Source organism: Lepisosteus oculatus, chromosome 2, assembly GCF_040954835.1.
Source record: "Lepisosteus oculatus isolate fLepOcu1 chromosome 2, fLepOcu1.hap2, whole genome shotgun sequence".
Lineage (NCBI taxonomy): Eukaryota > Metazoa > Chordata > Actinopteri > Semionotiformes > Lepisosteidae > Lepisosteus > Lepisosteus oculatus.
The window spans coordinates 49,472,751-49,496,227 of NC_090697.1; the positions used below are offsets into that span (position 1 = coordinate 49,472,751).

General features: G+C 34.1%; 1 protein-coding gene across 16 annotated transcripts in view; it reads right to left on the reverse strand.

The window, feature by feature from the left end:
• eya4 (EYA transcriptional coactivator and phosphatase 4) overlaps nucleotides 1-23,477 on the reverse strand; it is a 93,998-nt gene that overhangs the window by 65,546 nt on the left and 4,975 nt on the right. For all 16 annotated transcript variants that reach the window (XM_015347438.2, XM_015347406.2, XM_015347445.2 and 13 more), the window contains exon 2: nucleotides 23,171-23,248. In XM_015347438.2, coding sequence (XP_015202924.1) covers nucleotides 23,171-23,181 — 11 coding nt within the window. In that variant the 5' untranslated portion in view covers nucleotides 23,182-23,248. The remainder of the gene's footprint in view (nucleotides 1-23,170; nucleotides 23,249-23,477) is intronic.

Genomic DNA, 23,477 nt, shown 5'->3' on the forward strand with positions numbered 1-23,477 from the left:
GGCTTGTTCAATCAAGGCTAAACTAAACAAACCATTACGATCCAGGGACTGAAACCCCTCGAGCCCACTTTTTTTTCCTATAACAAGACTCCACTCAGCTGGGAATAAACCCCTAAAAAAGAAGAGATGTGAAAACAAAGATCCTGTTTGGGAGCAAAAAACGAAAAAAGCTTTCTGAAATTATGAGAAATTACGATAATCTTACAAAAGAAAGTTGTTTCTCCTTTCCTTTATGTTTGGTAGAAATAGCGGTTTTCTAAAACAATTATCATTATCCCTTTTTTAGGATTAAAATGACAGTTTACATCTGTTGTGAAACAATAATTCTTAAAATGGTGAGATTAACATTAAAATTACTTAAGTAAAACAATGAAACCAAATAAAAGAAAAGAAACAAATCTTCCTTTAACTTATAACACTATTTATCCACTTTGTACGACCCAGGATTGTGAATATAAAAACAATATAAATAATGAAGTTACATAAATAAGTCTACCATTTTATTCTCTTTTTTTCTTGGTCTCAACTAAATTAAATTGAAAATTTGCACAACTGCAAAAATGACTCAATCTTCCAAGATGCAGAGCTGCCTTCTAGACTATAGATTACAGGCCTAATCAGTTACAGAAACCTGAATAGCAAACTGTCATTGTTTCTTCCTTAGCTTTTAAAAATCTCTAAAAAAGATGATGAAAATATTCATAATTTTGGCAATTGACTGAGGACATTCTTAAAGAAAATCCTCTGTGGCTTGAAAAGTTTCATGAGTAAAGCTATGGAAATGATACATTTGAATTCACTGTGCGCAGGACAGCTTCCCGAAATGATCAAGTAGTTCCATGACATTAGAATGACATTAAGCAAGTTGCTCTTACAGGTTAGAAGACTGCACAAACATACGGTAACCCTCAATTTATACTATGGGGATACAAGGTATACAGTATAAGCAATTCTTTCCTTCTTTCAGTATGAATGAAAATTTACAACCAAAATTATTTTAAATATTTTTAAAATGTAATGAATGCATTATTTTCTTTTTCTGTTTTGAGTGTGCAGTATGAACCTCATGCAATTAGCCTGTGAGACTGTTGTTAATCTAGCACTTTAATTAAAAACACATATGAAACATGTGGTGATCATCTGTGGTCTTAAAAGTAAGAGGCAGCAATACGTACAGAAATTAACTGACAGAAATTAAACAGAACTGTACAAGCTGTTTTTGTTTAGTAACTGCAACATGGCAGAGAAATGTGAAAACAGCACTTATGAATGTAATCAAGATGTAAGATAACAAGTTTAATTATAAAACAACACACAGCTGGCAAATTACACAGAGATCACAGCCTTTACATGTTCAAAAAAAGAGAGCTTCCCAAAGACACAAGAACTGCAGCAGTCAACTAAGCTTGCAGAAGAGATTACATAATTAGAATGAACTTTGTTACCACATTTGAACTCACCATGAAATTGACTTTCATAAAAGCAACTTGTGCTTTGATGTCCTTCAAAGAGTGAAACAAATTCAGAATTTAATTAGTCTATTATAACGCAACAGAGTAAATGAAAAAAATAGAATGCAATAATTGGTATAAGCCTGCATGAAAACAGAATTATGCATTTATCTGATGGACTAGATATAGATATGAGTGTGGTATAATTGATATTCTTGCAACATGTTTTTTTTTTAAAAAAGATATCACTGCCGTATACCATACTAAAGGAACTTACTTAGGCTTTCCTATGTGTAAATTAAGTGGACTAACACAATCTCAACCACAGCTGTACTTAATTCCATTGGTCCGAGTGGAACTTGTACTTAATTCTAATTATAAGGAAAACTTTACCCTATGCTATACTATAAATACCTTCCAGTGTAACCAATTATAAGACAAACGTTTAAGACCGTATATCATTCGAAAATACATACATACTGTATGTTCCATTCTTTCAATATAATGCAAATATAAAAAAGTTTAGGATAGTTTTGTCGGTAACAGATACTATAGCCAGAAACATTCTTCCTCGCATTGCACTTCATGCGTTCTGGTCGTAACTGGTGATTCAGTTACACAGCCTATATTGATCTAAACTATCTAAACATTTTCTCATTGGCCATTCCCCAAAACGTAATGCCATTTTCTTTCGACAAAAACCATTTATATTGCTTATCAGTTATAAAACAAAAGATAGTAGCAAAGCAGAAGGAAAGTGTATCACGCCGCAGCTGGGGAGCTGACCGGCACTGAAGTAACTGAAAGCAAGGTCTCTGAGGGACTCTAAGTTGAACAGTACAAGACTGAGACAAGAACAGACTGTGTGGGTTATAATTTTAGGCAGAAGTGGAACTGAAGATGGCACTCTTTCTCTGTACGAGCAATTAAGTGTCAATCAGACCATCTTTGAGTGAAAGTTACACCTGCAACAAATAGCCGGCACCAGTTTTTGTCACCACTGCGCCATTTAAATGACAAATTGTGTCCTGTCTGTATTAATGCTAATAAAATGTGATTGATGATTCGGGTGAGAAACCCTTGTCAGTGTAGATTAGGACATTTACGGCATCACTTGACAACTCAAGCACTTTATTATTAGATGGGATCTTGAAGGCTGCAAGGGTCATTAATAAACATCCACACCAAAATATTTTCTCAGCAATAGAGAAGGCACCAGGGAGGAATTAGAAAACACCCTGGGCATAAAAATGATGCAGACTCAATAAATTTACGAGACGGCCCTCTTCACAAACTATAGCTTTAATTTAGTCACAGTGTAACACAATATAAAGAAGCAAGACCTCTTAAGGCAATGCTGTTTAATTTAAGACTTAACATAAATTAATTAGGGTCACCTGCAACAGATTGTACACTGAATGTGTCTACTCAGTGGCTAAATTGTTACAAAATGTTAAAGGTTTTCATTTAAGGAAATAATGTATGTAAACACTCTGTACAAAACAACTCTGCATCCTACAATGATACACACAGATTCCCTTTAATATATTCTAATTCATAAAAGTACTTAACAAAGACAAAGAAATGACCTAACTACTTTCAACCAAATGTTTAAATATGATCATTATCTTTACATGGGAGTTATATGAAACTGCAAGCCAGTTTTGACCTCTCAAAATAACTTACTGCAAGGAATGCCAACTGAGAGTATAAGGTTCATTTTTTAAAATGTAAAACACATTTTAAAAAATAACACAATAACCAAATACAGTATTTGTTTCTGTAAAGCTGGACTAACGACCATCATCATCAACAACTCAGAAATTGCTTAATTGTACCAGCCTAGTCATTAACACAATTTAATCATCCCAACCAAACCTAATTTAACATACTGCTCAACCTAACAAGAAGAACCTTCCCAACAACTGAACTACAGATTTCTCCCTGCTATGCTTCTGTCACAAGACCTTTGACTTTTGTGTATATAGACCAGTATATTATATAAAGGCCTGCACCACACAGTTATGTGAGTACTTGCATGTAATTATAAACATTAAATACTAGGGAGTTTGAAGCCTCAATAACAAATTGAGAATGTATCACGGTGTTACTTATCCTTTCTTTATCACCACAAACAATGGGCTTCTCTGCAAGAGTGGTTACCCAGCTTAGTACAGTACTTAACATGATAGCTGTGTTGGCAGCCAATCTTATTGTTCCATTCCTACCAAAACAAACACACATCATCTAGACATATGAATGTGAGTGTTGAAATTATTAAAATTGGTATTTTACCTTTACAGGCATAAACAAAGGTTATGCACACTAAAAGGATGAACACTTATACCAAAACATGATAAGTAAAATAATCAGCAAAGAAAATGAACCAAACAAACCCTGTACGAAAGCGATTTTTTTATATCCGTTGGCAAAAACATGAGGAGATACGCAAAAGCTCTCTGCTCTTGTGAAACATGTTAGAACAAAGCATGTAACATATAAATATACTGGGTACTTACTTCAGAAGTTACCTCAGCTATTCTGAGAAAAAAAAAGTGTCTGACACGGAGCAATGAAACTTGGCAGGAAGCAGCTATAAAGGAGAAGAAGGTAGCCGAGTGGACAGACATGAAATGGTAGAACCCCTCATGTATGATGCCAACTATTCCAGTACTTCCCTGTCCCTTGCTGTTTCCTCTTGCCAAGTTTTAAAGCTCTACAGCAAATAACTTTCCCTCTGGTACATGCGAACTGGTCAGGCTAAGTGACTTTGAAACACCCTGTAATTTACATTATTACAGTGCTCTGTTTCAGCTTTTTTAAGAGAAATGGAAACCATCCAAAGACCAATATCCCTGACAAGGTTTTGTTGTACATACTTTTGCAATTTCCATCTGAAAACAGGAAAAACGGAAGAAAACCTCCATATATGGCATTTTTCCAAAGTAAAAACTTAGTTCTATTAACTTTTAAGAGAAAAAAAGCTAATTTAAAGATTTGTATACAGGATGCTTTCGAGGTTTCCCCAAAGTTAGGAACACACAACTTTATTATTTATAACCACATTTAAGTCAAATGTGCTGTTCCAGAAACATTAACTTTAAAATGAACACCTAATAAGAAAGTACTGAAATAAAATATTCCAGCAGCCCAAAATAATGACCATTATATTTTAGATACTGTAATTTCAAACGTTTATATTTTCTTTCTCTACCGATAAACAACTGATATGAAAGGTAAAGAACAGAATAAACAATTAGAGGGGCTTCATTTTTGTGTGCACGTTAATACTGAAAACCTAAACACACTGTACATATCTGTCAAATAACCAAAATGTTCAGTGTCGCTTTACACTGCTAGCAATGCTTTCCTTATATATTATGTCTCTAATGCAAGGTTATACCAAAGTATATATTTTCTGTGCACTCTATTCATTTAATAAAGAGAAGAGGAAAAAACGTTTCAATTTAAGATTGACCAACATGGGCAAAACACATTTTTGTCTTACAGGATCATTGAGAACCAAATTACTTCCTTTATAAAGAACACCCCCATTATATTATAATTTTTTTTTTTCAGATCCTTCATTTCCGTGTAAAACAGGTGCTTCATGCAGTTGTCTAGGCTTAAGAACCGTAGTTTAGCTACGCAGACTCTGTGTGGTAATTACTATATTCCTGCAGCTTTCGCTATTCCGTAAAAACTCTTGTTATACTTGTTACCCCCCCCCGCATACTGAACAAATCTTAATATCATGCAAATATCATGAAAATCTTTCACTTTTTAATACCAACTAGATTTCTGATCTGGATTGACAGCACAGAAATGCCTTCCTTAAGTAAGAAAAATCAGGAGAAACAATTCTATTATATTTTTAAACAATACCTTCTGATGTTCTTGAATCTGGGTGTTTTAACAAAGTTATAATTTGCATGTTACTTGAGACATTAAACGCAGTACAGAAGGTCAGTGAAACCTTTTTTTTTTTAGTTCCTGGACAAAAAAAAAAGGCTGTGCAAGCCTATTCATTGAAATGGTCTCTCCCCCCTTTTAAGTGCAAAGCCGCTTTTCAAGAAAAAATATTCCTAATGGAATCAAATTTCATTTAAAATTTTCATGTAAATCTATGAGGATGACAGATGTACGAGCTTCCCAAGTAGTACAAAAACCTAAGTGCCTTACGAAAATCTTTATTAAAATATTTATACTCTGTAAGAAGTCTGTTGAAAGCTATAGCAATAATATGTTAGAATGGTACTTAAAAATCAGACATACTATTGGTATTCCAAGTATCCTACTTCATTAGATACAGCAGTGTGGAGTAATGGAATTCTGGCCTCATAACTGAAAGGTTGTGGGTTAAAACCCAATCCCAAGTGAGGCACTGCTGTTGTAATTCTGAGCATGGTGCTTCGCTTAAATTGTTTCAGGAAAATGTGTACTCATGTATGCATATATAAATGTATACATATGTACTGTAAGTCACTTTGGATGCAAGCATCAGACAAATAAATGAACCATAATAAAGTGAATTAATTTGTGGGATATAAAAAAAAAACTTGCACACCTTCTGTCAAATGGTTGTATTAAAAAATTCAAGAATTGTAAGGACTGTGCAGGGCAAAACAGGAAGAATGGCACAACTGTCTCTAAATCAACAAACAATTAGGGCTGAAAAAGTATTAACAGCAGAACCTCCGTCTTTCTTATTGAATTTCTCAAAGGTAAACAGCATCACTGGCCAAGACTTAAAGCAGAGGCCAGAGGCCTAATGGAATACAGGCAAAAACATTAATGGAATTCACTTCCATGAAGCCAAAATCATATTCCCAGTTTTAGATGTGTGGTGTTTAGTTTGGAAACGTTCCACTTTATATGAACCCTCTTCAGACTCTGACCATGAGCATGATGAAACAAATGAAAGCAAAATGCTTTCTGTCTTTGTTTTATTTCCACAGTTATTTTTCTTTTTGGTTGCAGCAAATGTAGGCTATTTGGTTTTGTTTAAGAGTGTGCTCTACACACTCCATCAAGAGACTGACAAGGAACGAAAGGAAATATAATCTGGGAAACATATACAGTGTGAAATAAACTTCCATAAGGCTGTGATTTGTTGGTGAACTCAAATACCATACATAATAAAGTTCTTGTATCAATAAACTACCAACAACCAGACGAGTATGAAGCGACCAAACGGCTGAGTACAGTACATCCCTGTTTCTTATAACCTTAATATTCGTAAGGTAAACCATGGGCACAAATTTGCCAAGAAAGGAAAGCACAGCATTAAATATTTTATTGAAATACTTTTTTGGACAGTTTTCATTAGAAAGCTTAAAAGAAAAGACTAAATTAAATAATATCAGTACATGTTTAATATTTTTAATGATTAAAAACACTGCAGAGCAAACTTAATTCATATTAAAAGTTTCAAATGATTACATTTTGAAAGACAGCCCTACACTAACAAAACGTGATTAGATCCAGTCATCATTATAGGCATAACCTTCTTTTGCTTTGCAGGTAATTTCCCCATTTTTAGCTTCACTGCAATCATAACCCCTCCAACTTTTTGCCAAGAATGTTCTTGTGCAATCGCTTAGTCCTATTTACCACCTCATCCTGTGCCTTCAGCATCATTTGTTTTAATTGTTGTCAGCAAGGTAATTTAATCTGCTTCCTTTCATGTAAAATACATTGTTACACCCCCTGCATTTGAACATGCCTATGGTGGTGTAAAACTATCCCCACTATTATTCTTTACAAAAAATTTCCCTTTTATTTTCGTAGTAGGAAGTTCGCGCAAACCAATGCGTGCCTGAGCAACATCTAGACGAAGAATGCGAAAGACAGGACACTTAACCCAAATACTCCACCGCTTTGAGTTTCATGTCTTGAACAATTACTTACATTCACAGAATAAGACAAATGCATGAAACCAATATCTTACACTTAGTATTTTTTTATTTTCTTCTTAAATAACATTGCTTTTCAAAGTCTGATTTTTGTGTTTGGTTCTCAGAAAACTGCATCTATGACGCAAATAACATTTTCAACATTGATCCAATTTTTCATACAGCTGCTTACCTTTATAAAAACAGTCATACAGAAAAGCAGCAACACATCTTATTTGCTACAGTATATCCTTATGGACAAATTATTTTAACTTTCGCTTTAGAGGAATACGTATGGACCTGCACACAATTTTTGTTACACGCCTATGTTACATCTGCACCTATCATTCAAAAATTATTTTTCACTGGTTAATGAATAATCAAATTCATACAGTATGTCTGAAGAGCTGCATAACAGGTACAGTATATAATAAAAAGCTCTAAATGGAAACTTTTGTACAGATTAGTAAATTACAACTTTACTAACAGTTATATATTTACTTGTTTGGATTACACTAAAAGAAAATGGATATTGAAAAATGTGTTGCCAGTCCAACTTTTTTTCAGCATTTATAGAGAGCATGACTGCATGTTTGCTATTTATGGTCCATACCTTATTTCAGTTGACAAGTTAAAGTTCACTGATGGATACAAATGTAGGATTTTTCTTCTAGATTGGCTGTGAAACGTATTCCTCAACATATGTTGTTAATTGTAAACCATTTGGCCTCCTCTGCCCTTGGTTAGTCTAATCTGATCATAGCTATAAAAGCCCTGTCTGGAGTGTAACCTATGCTTTCCTTCATCTGAGGAGAATTCCTATAAACTCCTGCAATAATAGTCATCCGTAATTGTACAAGCTGTATGAAGAAGTGTTGTAAAGGAAGGAGAAAAGAATTTCAGTATACTACATTTTGTCTGAATTATTTTCAAATGTTACGTTCACAAAAATCATGCAGAGACACAAAAATAGCTTTTTCGTCAGTTTAAGTTTTTGACTCTGCTTTTCATTTTTTTCAGCTCTCTGTTTCCATGACAACTTGGCTTCTGTGGGCAAAGTAACATATATTCCATTGAGGTTCTCTGCTAACAAGAAAGAGTCTCTCTCTGACAGATGGAAATATGACCCAGGCCTTACTCTACATCCGAACACAATAATGAACAGCAGCACTAACAGCATTAAGAGTTTATTTTTCTTTCTTTTCTAATAATTCTGAAGTAAAATCAATTCAGATACATAGATTATAGCTTCAATAACCCAAAGTAACTTTATATAAAAAAGCACTCTTGCATTAAAGGAGGTCCTTCCTTAGAATGGAACAGACAAAACCCTCATTATTAATTCATGGTGTCTTGTGCCTGTGTCAGCGCCTGATTAATAATTAAAATTAATCTCATTACTGGAGATATTCATTACAGGATAATTTAATTAAATGATGAATTGGCTCCCAGATGTCAACGTGCGTGCCATCTTTTAAATAATGCTGATGATGACATCGGACTTTTTGGGGTTTCAGTCCAGACTGTGGGATGTGCATTATTTAGCACCTTCTCCCTTCATATTAACAAGAAAGGTGACTGCTTGGAAAAGGTCATCTTTGACTCACACTAAACACAAAGTATCTCTTTGTTCCCCCGAGGAATACCTTACTTTGCTGTTTTTTGGTACATAAATTGTGGTACACATTCAAAATATATGGAGCATATCTAAAGATTCTTCATTTCTGTTTATTAGGCATAGTGAGTTAGCTTGTTAAAAGTGTTCATACTTTGTGGAAGATGCTTTTGGTGGTCATTAAAAATTTAAATATAACATAAATGTAAATAAATGTTTGTAGTCCAGAAATTTGGATTAGGCAGTAGTGCAGTTATTATGCTCCTGACGTACTCTATTGTATATCTTCAACAAAGCCACAAGGAGTGCTCCTCTAAATTCGAAAGAAATCTATGCTTCCCCATCAAGTTGACATTTTGGAAATACTGGGGCTGCCCCAGTGTTGCAACCACATACATTATGGCAGAAATAAACATAAGAGGTGGAAAAACCTGCAACATAAATTAAATCCACCAGGAAAAGAGGAGACAAGAAATAATGTTCCTATTTCTCAATAAGCAATGACTGGATGTTTTAGCCCTATATGCCCCTCACAGAGAGTTATAAAACATAACAAAGATTCCAAGAAAAGAGGCCCATGTCAGAATCGAGTGCTTGTAGTGTTCTGAAAATAAGCTTTTAAGTATTGCTCCTTTTAGTTCAAAAGGGAAGCAAAATCTAATCACAGTACAAAAAACAAAGACTCTGTGTTAGAAGAAAAACAGGCAAATACTAGACATGTTAAAAGAAGAAAAGAAAAACAAATCTTCACATGAACAGTGTTAAAGATCCATTTCACAAAATGAAAAACGTTAAAAATGATTTACGAACTTTAAACAATAATCAAGACAATGTATTGTATCTTTCTCTTGTGTTTACTGTACTGTATATGATTTATGTATCGTGATCATTTCTATTATATCAATTTAGAAAAACTGTGTTGAAGAAAGTTTAACACAGTCAGAGACAAAAAATGTTATTCTTAGTTCAGTCATTCACACAGTGAAATGTACAATTCTTTCTTTCCTTTATAATACATGCAAGCACATAAAATGAAATCCAACATTGGTTTTGTCTCATTGATTTTAGATGTTTATTGAGCTGGAAAAAATGCAACATTATGTAATTCCTGAAGATAAGCAGCAGTTAGATATGAGTCTGTCAATGTACCATTCATATTTAAATACTGTGGAGAATGAAATGTGAACAATGGCGTTTAACATGATCTTAACATTTCATCCAATGTCACAAAAATCAATTATGTAACTTTTGTACTTTTGAAATTCAAATATTCTGCAGCATAAGAATACATTATACATTAAATAATGTACTTGTAAGACTAGCTAATGAAAAACATAATTTTTAACACATTTAACGAAGAGTATTTAAATTATGAAGTTGTTGCTATACTTCCTGTGTGACTTTATCTTTGACACTTCAAAGGCACAGAGTCCTGCTTTTGAAAAGGCCAATGGCCATATCTGCTCTATACTTCCACAAAGTGCACCTTCTCTTGAAAAGGCAGCAGTCACAGTTCTGAAAGACACCTCCACACAGTATCAGATAGCATGCACAACAAAGAGAATGAATCATCATTCCTTTTCATTAAATGAAATGCAAGTCTGTGATACTGATATGAAAAAATAAGATTTGTTGAACCCAACATTTCACGTAATGACTAATATTTTCATCAAGGTAGTATCAGTTTACATTCTACACAGTAAAACCTACAGCATCTCATTAGAGCATGGCATACAGTCATAGAGAAGAGCAGATTTGATAATCTAGTACTAAGTTAATTAATTCTGCCAAATTTAATTATTTTATTCTTCAAACATTGTGATCTTCATTATCATCTTCATAATTTTTCAGATCTTCTTTAATTCTTCAAGCATTATTATGTGAAAAAACATGAGTTTTTCAAATGCTATTCTAACCTTTTTTGTACCGTAGTGGAAATAATTTCTTACACCCCTTTATAATAGATCCAAGAAGATAATTAACCACAAGAATGCCTGAGTAGATGTGTTTTACAACACAAAACATGGCAGAGCAAAATTAAAATGGTTGGCAAAATAATGTTGACTTTTCATCCTGGGTATTTTCATAAACATACTGCATTAAGCCAAATAAGAAGATTGTACCTCAGATATATAATGTGAACATGTAAAAATATGTACAACTTTTACCTTGTATATATACAAATAATAATTATATACAAATAATTTTTCAAGCTAAAGATTCCTGCATTCCTGTTAAGCAACCTGCTTTTCTTACAACACCAGTTAGAATGGTGAACAGTGCTGCTATTAAATGAAAACTGAAATAATGATATTTTTACGGAACCACTATTCTATACTAAATTTACACAACACTTCTTTTTCAAATAAAGCAGATGCACTGATCTCTGTTTTCTTGATCTCTTGTGATTCCTGTTTTATTCTGAAGCTCAGTTGATCCATAACAAGAGAGCAATGTGTTAGTGAAGACTTATATTGTGCAAGGTAGTTTTGCAACATAGAGCTTTATACTGTTTTTTTTCTGTGCTTCTTTTTTGAGTAAAAACATTTTCAAAAGCACAGGAAAGTAGGAAGGTAATTTAGTTGTTGTATAGTTCAATAGCTATTCCAGCTTCTCTGGTGTTTTGTGGCAGATTGCAAAATAAACTTATAACTTATAATTTTATGATAACTTAGAATTATAATCAACTTTGCATTCATACACAATTCAGATTTTGCTTGTAAGGAAAGATCGATGATCATAAATATCTCTATAAACATAATTATATGAGCTGTGGTGAAATATACTGTAAATAACTAAAACATGTACACAGTATAACAAAGTGTTACTGAGTTAATAAAGTAATCTACAGCTCGTAATGATGTGGGCTAAGGCTCAAATTAAACTCAGACTTCAACCCACCTGTTAGCTAGAAGTTACAAACCTACTACCTGATGGAGCATTTCCATTGGGTAGGAAGAAGAAGCACCGGTTTGAAATTTCTGACAAGCATGCGAGACAAAGTTTTTATTTAACCTGGGCGTACATTTAACAGATGCTCAAACTGAAATACTGATATTTTTGAAAAAAAAAGAGTAGTCTTTTAGAAGCCAGAGTGAATTCTTGTGCTAGACCCTTTATACTTGAGGCAGTTACTCGGCAAACTTCTATCCAATACGACAATATCCCACACAGACTGCCCTGGATGACACACCCAGGAATCTACTGTCATTGCTCAAGTAAACAGCTGACAGCACAATCCATCAAAGCAGACAGCAATCCTATTCCAAGCGACAAGTTCCATGCAATATCCAGTCAGCGTCCTGTTGTGTCACATGACTCTACCAGAGTCATGGTTAAAAAAGAAGACCATGAAGTCCACAGCCACCTGATATTGCTGCCGAGTTTGATGACAGTGACCATTTTGCATTTTTGCATATTTCATTTATACCAGTAATAATCGATAGGAGAATTACTGTATATTTCTTTATGAATATAAATAACTTACCCATAATTATTAAGATCATTATGACTTTCTAACATAAAGAGAAAATGTAGAAAAGGGCCATTGCTCTTCCTCTTGCTCTTTGCGTTTGTAATTTCACATGACTTACCTCTCAAAATATGATTGGACGTTGCTCAGTTGTCAGTTTGTTATGAGGTATATCTAGAGAAATCCACCATGATGAAGTCACAGGCAACAGAATGCTATTAATTATGATGCCAGCAGATTGTTTTGTATAACAATGGCTAATGCTTACAAAAGCTTCCAGGAAGGTGCTGAAATATGATGATGATCATGTATCCATACTTTCTTTTTCTTCCTTACCAGAGGCTCAGCACCCATTGGGAGGTGCATGTTCCTCAACCACGCCACTAGCCTGCAAGCACCCAGTAGGCTGCAGAGGTCATGGTGTTGCTGGGAGCGGAGAGAGTCCTGCTTTACTAACCCCATCCTACTCTGTGCCCACTGTGACCGGGATTCCCAAAGCGTGGGTGAACAACTGGCACAGTTGGAGACTGGCATGACCTGAGCTCTAACCCACAGTCATACAGCATAACCTATGTTGGGGTGAGTGCCTACACATTACTTAAACATATCAGTGAAAATGAAATCTGTCGTTTCAGGTAAAATGGAAGTCAGGTCTTTCAGAGCTACAGATTCATCTGTTACCCTCTGCTGAGATGAATGTTAAAAACTCTCAGAAAAATTAAACCATGAAGACAATGGCTTCAAGAGAACAATGGAGAAGACTGTTAGGCAAATGTGAAAAAACAAATGGTTGAAAAGTTCACCTTCATTTGTTCACAATAAAGCACTGAGGTTGCTGTAAGGCTTTGTAGCATGAGATATAGTAAAGGCAGGATATACTGTAGTTTTATCATCCAGCAATATGAATTACCCTCAGGAATTTAAAGAGCAAGGTTTTGTTTTTCAATCTTATTATCAATGGAAACGCAAGGCCTAATTGAAATTAAATTACTGAAATGAGACAGAAAATCAACACATTTTAAAACTGACGAGCTGTGCTGCTCTTGCCACCTACCTAACTGTAGCCCCAGCAAGATGACATTATAATAATAATCCTTATTGTATATAGCACTTTTCATGATGCATAATCTCAAAGCACTATAAAATACTGTAAACCATTAAGTAGAAAAATACATACATACATGTCAGTAAAGATCCTAACTGTTTTTAATGCTTCAGGACACTTACTGTAAGTCAATAACATGCATATCCATGTAGATTCAGATACCCCTCTGCCATCTGTATGACACCTTTTAAGCAAACACATTTAAGTGTTTATAAGTGCATGACAAACAAGCAACTATCACTTAAATATGCATCAATAAAGTGTTCATAAATTAAAATAACCTGACAATGCACAACCAATTTGTCATTTGTTGAAGCTAGGTACTACCAGACTTGTCATTAAGTTAGTAGCAAGTCTCTTCTTTCCATATGAAACTACAAATTACACTTGAAACTCCCAGTCTAAAGTATTACCTAATTTATTAGGTAACTGCCATTTCTAAGTTACCTTTCCCATTCTGTATACTTCATTTTAAATCCTGACATGCAAATAAGAATTGTATTAAGGCAATTTACAAGTCTAAATTTGTTTTCAACATAGGTCTTCCCACAAGTAAAATTTCCAAATTACAGCAATCATAATGTCACTAGGGGCTCAACCCCTTAAGTTAAATGTGCTCATTGATGAACTCCATAATGTTAATACGATTCCAGCCTCTGCAATATTTGGGCACAAGTACTGCATGTGTCACAGAAACCTGTCAAGTTTGCTTAACTTTCTTATCAATCAGAGCCAACTCATATGCACCACCATTACTAAAAATCATATTAGTACTGGGCTCCTTCCTGTTGCCAAGTAAGCAATAGGTGGTTAAAGAAATACAGAGAACCATTTCCTAAAATAAAGTGAAGTGTTTCAAATTAGAACTCCATAAAAAAACCAACTTGCTCTCCATCAAATGTAATCGCTGCATAATAACTTAGTTACGGTAAACATTTAGTCTTATTCTCTGAAAGTATACTGTCCTGTAATCGAATATAATACAACAAAAAGCAATTTACACCTAGAGAAGGTTCACAAACAAATTGAATACATTTCAACAAATTACTTTAAAAACCTGCCATTAACTGAATCATACTCAGAACCTATTCCTTCAGAGAATAAAAGTAATTGCTTTATTAAATAAACTCTCCATTATATGTATATATAAATCAGGACTGGCAAAATACAAATGCAGCTTTTATTGAATATAATTCCCACTTACCCTCTTGTGAAGTGAAAACTTTGTTGAATTTAATAACTTTACATAATGTTTTCCCAATTTTTGTCTTTGGTTTGTTAAAGTCTGATTAATCTCTTAATCAGGTCTTCATTAACATGAAAATAATGAATGCCCTGTGTATTGTTTTGATTATATGTCTGTAAATTTAGTGGAACACATTAGCTTTGTATTTCAACAACTAAACATGGATTATTCATTCTTGGATTTTATCATAAGGAATGCTCATTCAGAACATACAATAATTGAACCAAATGCATAATACTACATGTATAAACATTGCCTTGCAAAAGTATTCAGACCCTTGCACAGTTTCCAGATGTTGTTGCTTTAAAGCTTATGAACATTATGAAGAAGACATGAATTACTTTCTTCTAATTGTTGCAGTATATTCATATGTTTTGTAAGTATACTACTCCCCACAATTCAAAGCAAAAAAAAAGAAGAAAACAGTTCATATAAAAAAAATGTAATGTTTGCATGAAAATTCAAATCCTACCCTAAAATTAATTTAGGTAAACAAAAGCACCTTAACAAGCCACAGAATTAGTTGAGTGGCTACTGTTTGTGTCTGTGTGCGATGAAATTGGTTCCCATTGTTTCAGAATAGATACACCAATCTCTCCCAGGCCTCCCAGTCAGGGGGTGAATTTCAAGCAGAGATTCAACTGTGAAGGCTAAAATATTTTCAAAACAAACAGGGATGAAGTCGTTTAAAGGCTCATGTCAGAGTATAAAACATTTAAAAGACAGTTAACATCTCTCTGCGCATGGTGAGGCTGATCATTAAGAGGTGGCAGACACCAGGAACTGCAAAGAGGAAACTGCTTGGGAATGCCACTGTGAGGCCAATGGTAATGTTGAAGAAGTTACAGAGTTCAGTGGCTGAGACAGGAGAAAATATTTAAAAGAGCTTGTATGCACATGACAACACCATCCCCACTGTCAAGCAGGATGGTGGCACCATTATCTTATTGTTCATCTTCTCGTCACCAGGTAAGCTGATAGAAATTGACAGAAAGTTTGATAGCAAAGATCTTTTTAGCAGGATAAAGATCGAAGCCCAAGACCCAAGTACACTGGGGTGGTTTAAGAATAAAATGAATGTCCTTAAGAGGTTCATCCTATTGAAAAAAGAACAAAAACACGACAGTGCATTTTCTGTGTACTTACTGTACATCTCCACAATTTCTGAAGTGATTTAGCAATTATTTCAGCAGGTTTTTAACAGTGTTTTTGTGAATAGCACTTCTGCTGCTGCAGTTTAGCTGTAATTTAACTTTGAGGTTCTGCTCCGTGTGTGGCCTCTGTCAGCAGTGATTTTAATTTATTTATTATTAGGATTATTATGAATTATTATTCCGCTCTAGCTGAACATGTTGCCAAAAAGAAGAAAACAGTTTTCAGAATAGGTTCCTTAAAGTAAAAATAAATCAAGTGCAGTTTCACAACAGAAAGAATGGTAAAAGGTCAGTGGAAGGAGAAAACATAGCACATGTCAGAATCTTATGTTCTATTACTACAGATCCTTCCAAAGGGAACATTTCATGGGTTAATTTTATTGTATCACTGCATCGGTTTTTAAATATAAATCACCTTTCCCACTTCTCTGTATGAATCATTTTAAAGCTAATGCAATCTCCAATAAATAATACAATAAATCAGGTCATCTAAACCATGCATTGCAAATTCTAAAGCAGTGAAATGATTTAGCTTACATTTTATGTTCAATCACTAGTACGTTTGGCACAGTATGGTATGTAATGGTATTAAATTTTAAAGTGGTGCGATTTCGTTTTATCTAAAAGTGCACAATAAGCAAAAGCAAAACAGGTCGCATTCTTCGGAAATGCTATATTCATCACAGTCAGGATTCACATATTTCTTACCTTGTAGATAGAGAAATACATCTTTCGCCTATGACTGATAAAATATGGATAAGTGGAAGGTACTGTATATGAAAGGGCAGCCTGTCAGCCACATACACGAATTGATCTCTAGAAGAAATGAGCAGTACCTCCCATACTGAAGATACCTTTCAGAATCCGAGTACAGAGCTGTCACTGGGTGTACAACAAGTCCACCAACCATCAAAATGATGATGTGCATGCATATTTGCTCTATCTGTAGAACAAAAGGGAGTTTCTCTCGGCTCAGTCTATTAGTGGTCCAGTAGATATGTACATGCAGCTGCTTAGCGAAAGCAAGGTTACTTATACAACAGGGAGACCCACTACATACTAATAACAAGATAAAAGCAGTGCATTTCATTTGACTCATCTCATTTGACTTCTAGGTACTATGGATATTTCCACTGTTCTCCTAAAAAGTTGATGTGGTGGAAATCTCCACCACAGTTACTAAAACATTTTACTAAGGCTGTATGTTTTAAACACTGCAAAAACCAAAATCCACAATGAATGTGCAATTTCACAGCAATAAAAACAGTTTTTTTACAGGACTTCCAGTCATTTTTATGACACAGTGACATAAAGTAGGTGTTTTCTATTTTCTATTTTACAATATCATTATTCAGTAAAGAAAAAAAATTCTATAAACATCTGCAAAGGAAACTGCAGTAAACCAATATTTATAGTTTTGCAAGTCGGAAATGAAACGGTTGCTGTTGTTAGATACATAAATCCTGAATACATGGATCGGAAAAATGCAAAATGCTTGTCACCATGCCAGTTCACTTAGAAAAATTAAGTAAAAGTTTGAGCAAGGAAGATACAAATATAAATGTCCATCATCATAAATTAGCCACCCTTACTAATAATTTTACTGAACAATCAATAAAAAAACAATTTTTGTTAAACAATTTTCTAACATTGGTTTTAATGGAATCAGTACTCAAGCGATGTCTCCTTATATATTATATAAACTATGCATACAGTTCCTAAACAGTTTTAAATTAACTTAGGTTTTTTACACTAAACCCTTCATGACTCTCTCGGTCTGTGGTCCTGGCAAAGAGACCTGCAACACTCAATTTGGTGCTCTGGGTACATTCCAGCACCAACGGAAAAGCTAAAAGATTTTTTTTGCATTACATTAAAACCCTGTGCAGCCCTCCCAGGTCACAGATCACCTCCCCCACCTCCCTCCTTTCACTCTATATACCTTCCCCGGCTTAGTCAAAACACTGCAAACTTCAAACGCGAGCCCTGCTTGGCTCCACTACCACTGCAGCTTGCATTGCCCAAGAGGGGCTGGTGTATTCGCCAGTATTCTTCTTTTTTTCAACACTAACAAAAAAAAAGTAGGCAATTTGAGCAGAGAATGAAAGAGCCATGTTCTGTTAAGCAAACCTGGCTGTTAAGAGTGCGTGGATTAGAACTGAAAGCTTAACGTCCAAATTATAGTACCGGCATTCACAATCTTTAGAGTCAAAATCAAATTCTTAGTGGAGGTTTATCTCTGAGACTATGGTTTGAAATGGTTTCAGTTCAAATACACCTTACATTATATGCTATGTAAGACTATGGCCATCAACACAAAAAATACTAATTGGTCCATCTTCTAGTGCTTCCAGCTCACAGACTTTTACTAAAGCACTCTAGGGCTAAGTATGTTATACCTATTTTATTTACTATGTGCTGTATTATTGATAAGGTGTGTGTCATGCTTATCTGCCTACATATGAATTATCACATATTTGTAGTGTTTGTAACTTCAAAAAAAAAATTGCAAATCTAGAAAGACTAGATTTGAAGCTTGAAAAACTGGTACAAATGCTGTTCAGAAACAAAGAGTTTATGCTAGAAGTTGCTAGGTTTATTGATACTTTAATGATAACATACTCATCTGATTGCTGATTTGTACTACAATACTATATATTACATATACTATTTATGTAATATTATATGTAATAGTATTATACTGTATACTATTACAGTATATTATATAATATTATATTATACATTATATATAGTATATAGTATATACTATATACTATATATTTGTACTATAATAATGTTATAGTGTCACCTACAGTATATTAGATATGAAAGAAAGAAGCTTTATATAACAGACGTTTGACTAGGCATCTAAAAAAGCAAATGGACTACTTTTATTAATACTTGAAGCAAGATTCACCCAGTGCCTTAACAATCTGCTCAGATTTATAGGGAAATCAATATAATTAAGTAAATACAGGTCACTGGAATAAAAAAAACAAAAGCCCTACAATAGTGGCTGTCAGTCTCATTATAGACTAATGAAGTGAAGGGTTCTTCTTACAGGCAGACTGGGCTCCATGTCATGCCAACCCATCTGATTGGATCACTGAGAGACCAAGATGACTCTCTGGGACTGGCAGGTACAGTACGATGGAACCCAAGACTTTCAAAAATGTCTCCTTTGTTCAGATATTGTCCTTGTACTTCTACTGAATGCATTCTCACAAGACAGACCATGATTATCTTTAACACTTATGTCACGATGTGTCCCAGCAGGGAATATTAAGGCAATATTAAGGCTATCATCGATAGATGGAGTTTTGCATCCTCGGTATTATGACCTATGAATTGCATTCTCGGTGCAAGTGTTCCGTCAGCCTCAAAGGGTAGTTTTACTTCAGAATCCATTTTTTTGTCACCATTTGTCATTACTATCCATTCTTTTAACATAAAAACGAGAAGGGAAGACATTAAAAAAAGATTACAAGCCAGAACTCATTTCACAATAATGGCTGCAAAGCTGGTGTGTTTTTGCTTTTATTCCTAGAATAGTAAGTGTCGAGGTTTGAGTACAGTTGAAATTCATGGGTGAGAAACTGAAAAAAATATGAGTCAAATCAGAGGATATTTAATTCTTGATCAAATTACACTAGCCAGTAACTGGTATTCCATTTACAGCTGCACTACAGCTGGTATGCATTGCAAAACAAGCAATTACTACGAACAGTTAGAGTTTGAAAAAAAGTAAGTGTGAGAAAGTCAAGTGCCCGGATTAATGTGTTCACACTAAGCAGCTTTTTTCATTATAATGAAAAAGAAAAATAAATGAGGAAATTAAATATTACTGTACTTATACTAGAATTCTTATTTCAGAGAAAGAAATGTGCATGCAATAACTCAGTCTTCTCCTCAAACTGAATAAACAAAGTATTGTGCGACACAATTACTTGCCTTTAGTTTTTAACTGATTTTACTTTATACTTTATTCAGTTTAAAACTGAATGTCCAAACAGCTATTTTCCTAAAACCTCTGTATTTTTCCAACAGAACTTCACAGAAATATCTTAAGATTTGTTTTATGCAATATTTTTAAAATATTTTCTATGAATGAAATTGGAATATTTTACATAAAGTATACTCCGGTCACAATTCAGGTGGACAATGAATTGCACTGCCAATCAAACATTATAAACTGAATAAGATTCAGTAGAATCATCTTGTAATAGACTGGGTTTAGGTTCTGGGCTTGGGCCCATTAACATGTATTTGTGTTACTGAACATTCGTTTATCTGTTCTTATTATTCTTCTAAATAACCTAACTCTAGTTTTTATGGATTTATTGTATGTTTCCCATTGTTTGATAAAATCGATATGTTAGAGTTAAATTAAAGCTGGAAATTGTGGTTGAAATTAAGGAACATAAAAGCACCCTACTGAAAAAATCACCAGAATTCTGCAGTTCCCATCATATAGTTCTCTGTCATTATACCATGTAGTTCTCAACGCAACAGCACCATTCCAGCCTACAGAAGCCTGTGCCTTATCATTTCACTCAAAAGTGCAATTTTCTGAAAATACTGAGTGGGTCTAAATTTCCAAAATGGTAAGCACAGGTAGAACATGTGCAAGCCAAATGTGCCAAAAACCAAATAAAATTACTATCAACAAGGTTGTTCTAAGGTTTTCTGGATTGTAAAATGTTTTACTATGCAGCCCTGGAAAAAACATGTTTATTCTTCTAAATGACTGTGGTCTTTCATCTTCAAACCACTGTCTAAGTTACATTTGCCAATGACAGACTTATTTTCTACCTTTTTTAAACTTTCACTTTTCTAATTATTTTCTTTGGAGCTCAATATACAGTACTGTTAGCAGCAAGATACCTTTTGTGCTTCTTCGAGCATCCAGAGCACTGCAATAAGACACATCCCTTACAAAAGAGAAATTCAAATGCGCTATGAAAAGTAAAAATAGTCCATGGGAACAGACTGCCATTTCCACCTGCTACACCCCTTCCAAATACTGTAACAAAAATTATACTGTGCTGGGACAAGCCATGTAGAGATAAGAAAAAAAAAAGCAAACAAATAGAAAGACATAAAACAGGAAAAAAACACGCAGTCAATTCCAATGAACATGAACATGTGAAACAGCTTGTACTATCAGCAAAACCTTACTGTAACTAATGGGTTGTGTGTAGATTTTTAGGGATTTTATTCCCCCATTTAGAACATTACAAAGTAAGAAAAATTAAATAAATCAGCAGGCAAATGTTTCTGAAACATGCTCCTTAATTTGCTTATCTTTTGAGAAGGTACTAAGATAGAACAAACAGAAATAGCCTGTTAATTAAACCATATCCTATTGGTACAGTATACAAAATTAACCACGCTGTGTTTATCATGTCATTAATTAAAGATGTGTGGGAATTTAAATCTAACAACTAACTGAAAAAATAAACACTGTGCAAAAACACATCCACAGGACTTACTATGTTTACGTTCAAGTCTAAGAATTAAAATATTAAGCCTGGCCAGAATCGGCTTGCACTCCTATCCCATTACACCTTAGTAACTTTAAAAACAACATATTTAATAGTCCTTGCCCTACTTAAAACCATTGTTACTTTCTGGGTTGGCATAGCTAGGACGAAAAATCTTTGCTGTTATATAAAACAGGGCTCTAGGATGAAATTACACCTGTTCTTTACGAACGTCTTTGAAATACGAAACTAGTGAGCTAGCAGCCAAATTATTTTCTTAACAATAGAGGCTGATCTTTAAACAAACAAAAATGGGTCTATAATAGCGGGGTGTCTATAAACTAACAAATATTCAGGCCATTGATTTATTCTTTTCAAAACAAGCATCATAGGCTTTATTAACAACCACATTATAATGGCAGAAAGGTTCGCATTTATAAGCTCTTAAATATCCTAAATCTTTTTTTATTTTTAAGATGCCCCCCCCTTTATACTGCAGTATTCATAATTATACAGTAGTCATAGCTGATGTATTTAAAAGCCCAATATTTTTAAATGGAAACTTGTACTGCTGCTAAGCAATTAACAGGAAAGTACAAATCTACTGCATTTGAAATGAGCAGTCAATCAGAACTCTTTGTCTTCCCTTGTCTTCCCTTGTTCTCTGTCTCTGGAAATGTATCACAAGTAGCGACAATGTCACATCTCACAGTGCGGATCAATCTATACATGTATGGATTTTATGCATTCCAATTTAAAAAATCTTTGCAACTTTAACGTGATACAAAATCATCACAAAATGACTGAAATATACAAGGTTCACTAACGTTTCCAGGAGAGAGCTTGTTAGTCCTGAAATTGCCATGCGGCTACTGTGCAGAAGCTTTTTAAACCACATCTGCTTCTTATTATGGCCACTGCTATACTGACTTTGCTCACCAAACACTTTGAAGCTTGGGTGGCCTTCAGACCAAAACAATGAGCACAGTGCAGTTCAGGGGTCCAATCTTAATACTTTTTTCTACAGTTTTCCTCTAGATCTCAGTGAGTTTGCAATGCTTTGTTTTTTACACTAGTGATTAAAAGCATCACAAACTCATCAAATGCATGGGTTGTATTAATCATACAGAAAAAGGTGGGGTCTAAAATTTTAGCACAATGTGTTTTCATTCCTATTGTATATACTGGAAATGGGAAAACATCCAGTTTGATTTAATTTTTGTCTCATTTTGTGATTCACTTTGAATAAACCCAGTATCTTAAATCTACATATAAAATATATCAAGATGTACAAATCCAAATAATTATTTTATTAAATAAAAATATGTGTTTTATTAAATATGACACCCAGAATCTAGGAATCCAACATATTATTAAACACAGAAAATGTATTGTCCAGAATGTATAATAACCTCTGCATACATAGCCTCTGTACATAAGCTACAGGACTGCTTTTTGCTCCTTTTTAATGCTGGATAATTTTATTTCATGAAGTGGAGAATGAATAATTGTGATTTTTATCATATTTGTATTTTATAGTAGTTGTAAAATGCACTTACAGTAGCTGTCAATGTTGCCATAATTATGCCTCAATTAAAAAAACACATTCAGACTATTTATATTTTGCAGTTCCCATCTCAGTCTGATAAATAACACTGCCATCTTATCATATTAAATGTCATATCATATTTATCACATAAGGTACCACCACATACACATATGGAGATAAACAGAGACAATTTATACTCACCGATTGTTCATTGAGATCTTGTGAGCTTTCCATGGGGCTTCTGCTACTGTACTCTTCCAGTGTGATGCACTATAATATCTACAACAATGCAAACAAAATTCCTATTAACAGCTGGGAAACACAAGGCTGGTGTTTCCCCTCTGCATTAACATTTGTTCTTGGAATTACATGCAAGTTAACTGCTCTGATTAATATACCCTCATTCTATCTTTAAAGAAACTGATCACAATATAAGTTACATTATGTACAGGAAGTTCACAACAGTTTAATAGGGGTGTTTAAAAAAGTAACTTACCAGCTTTTATGA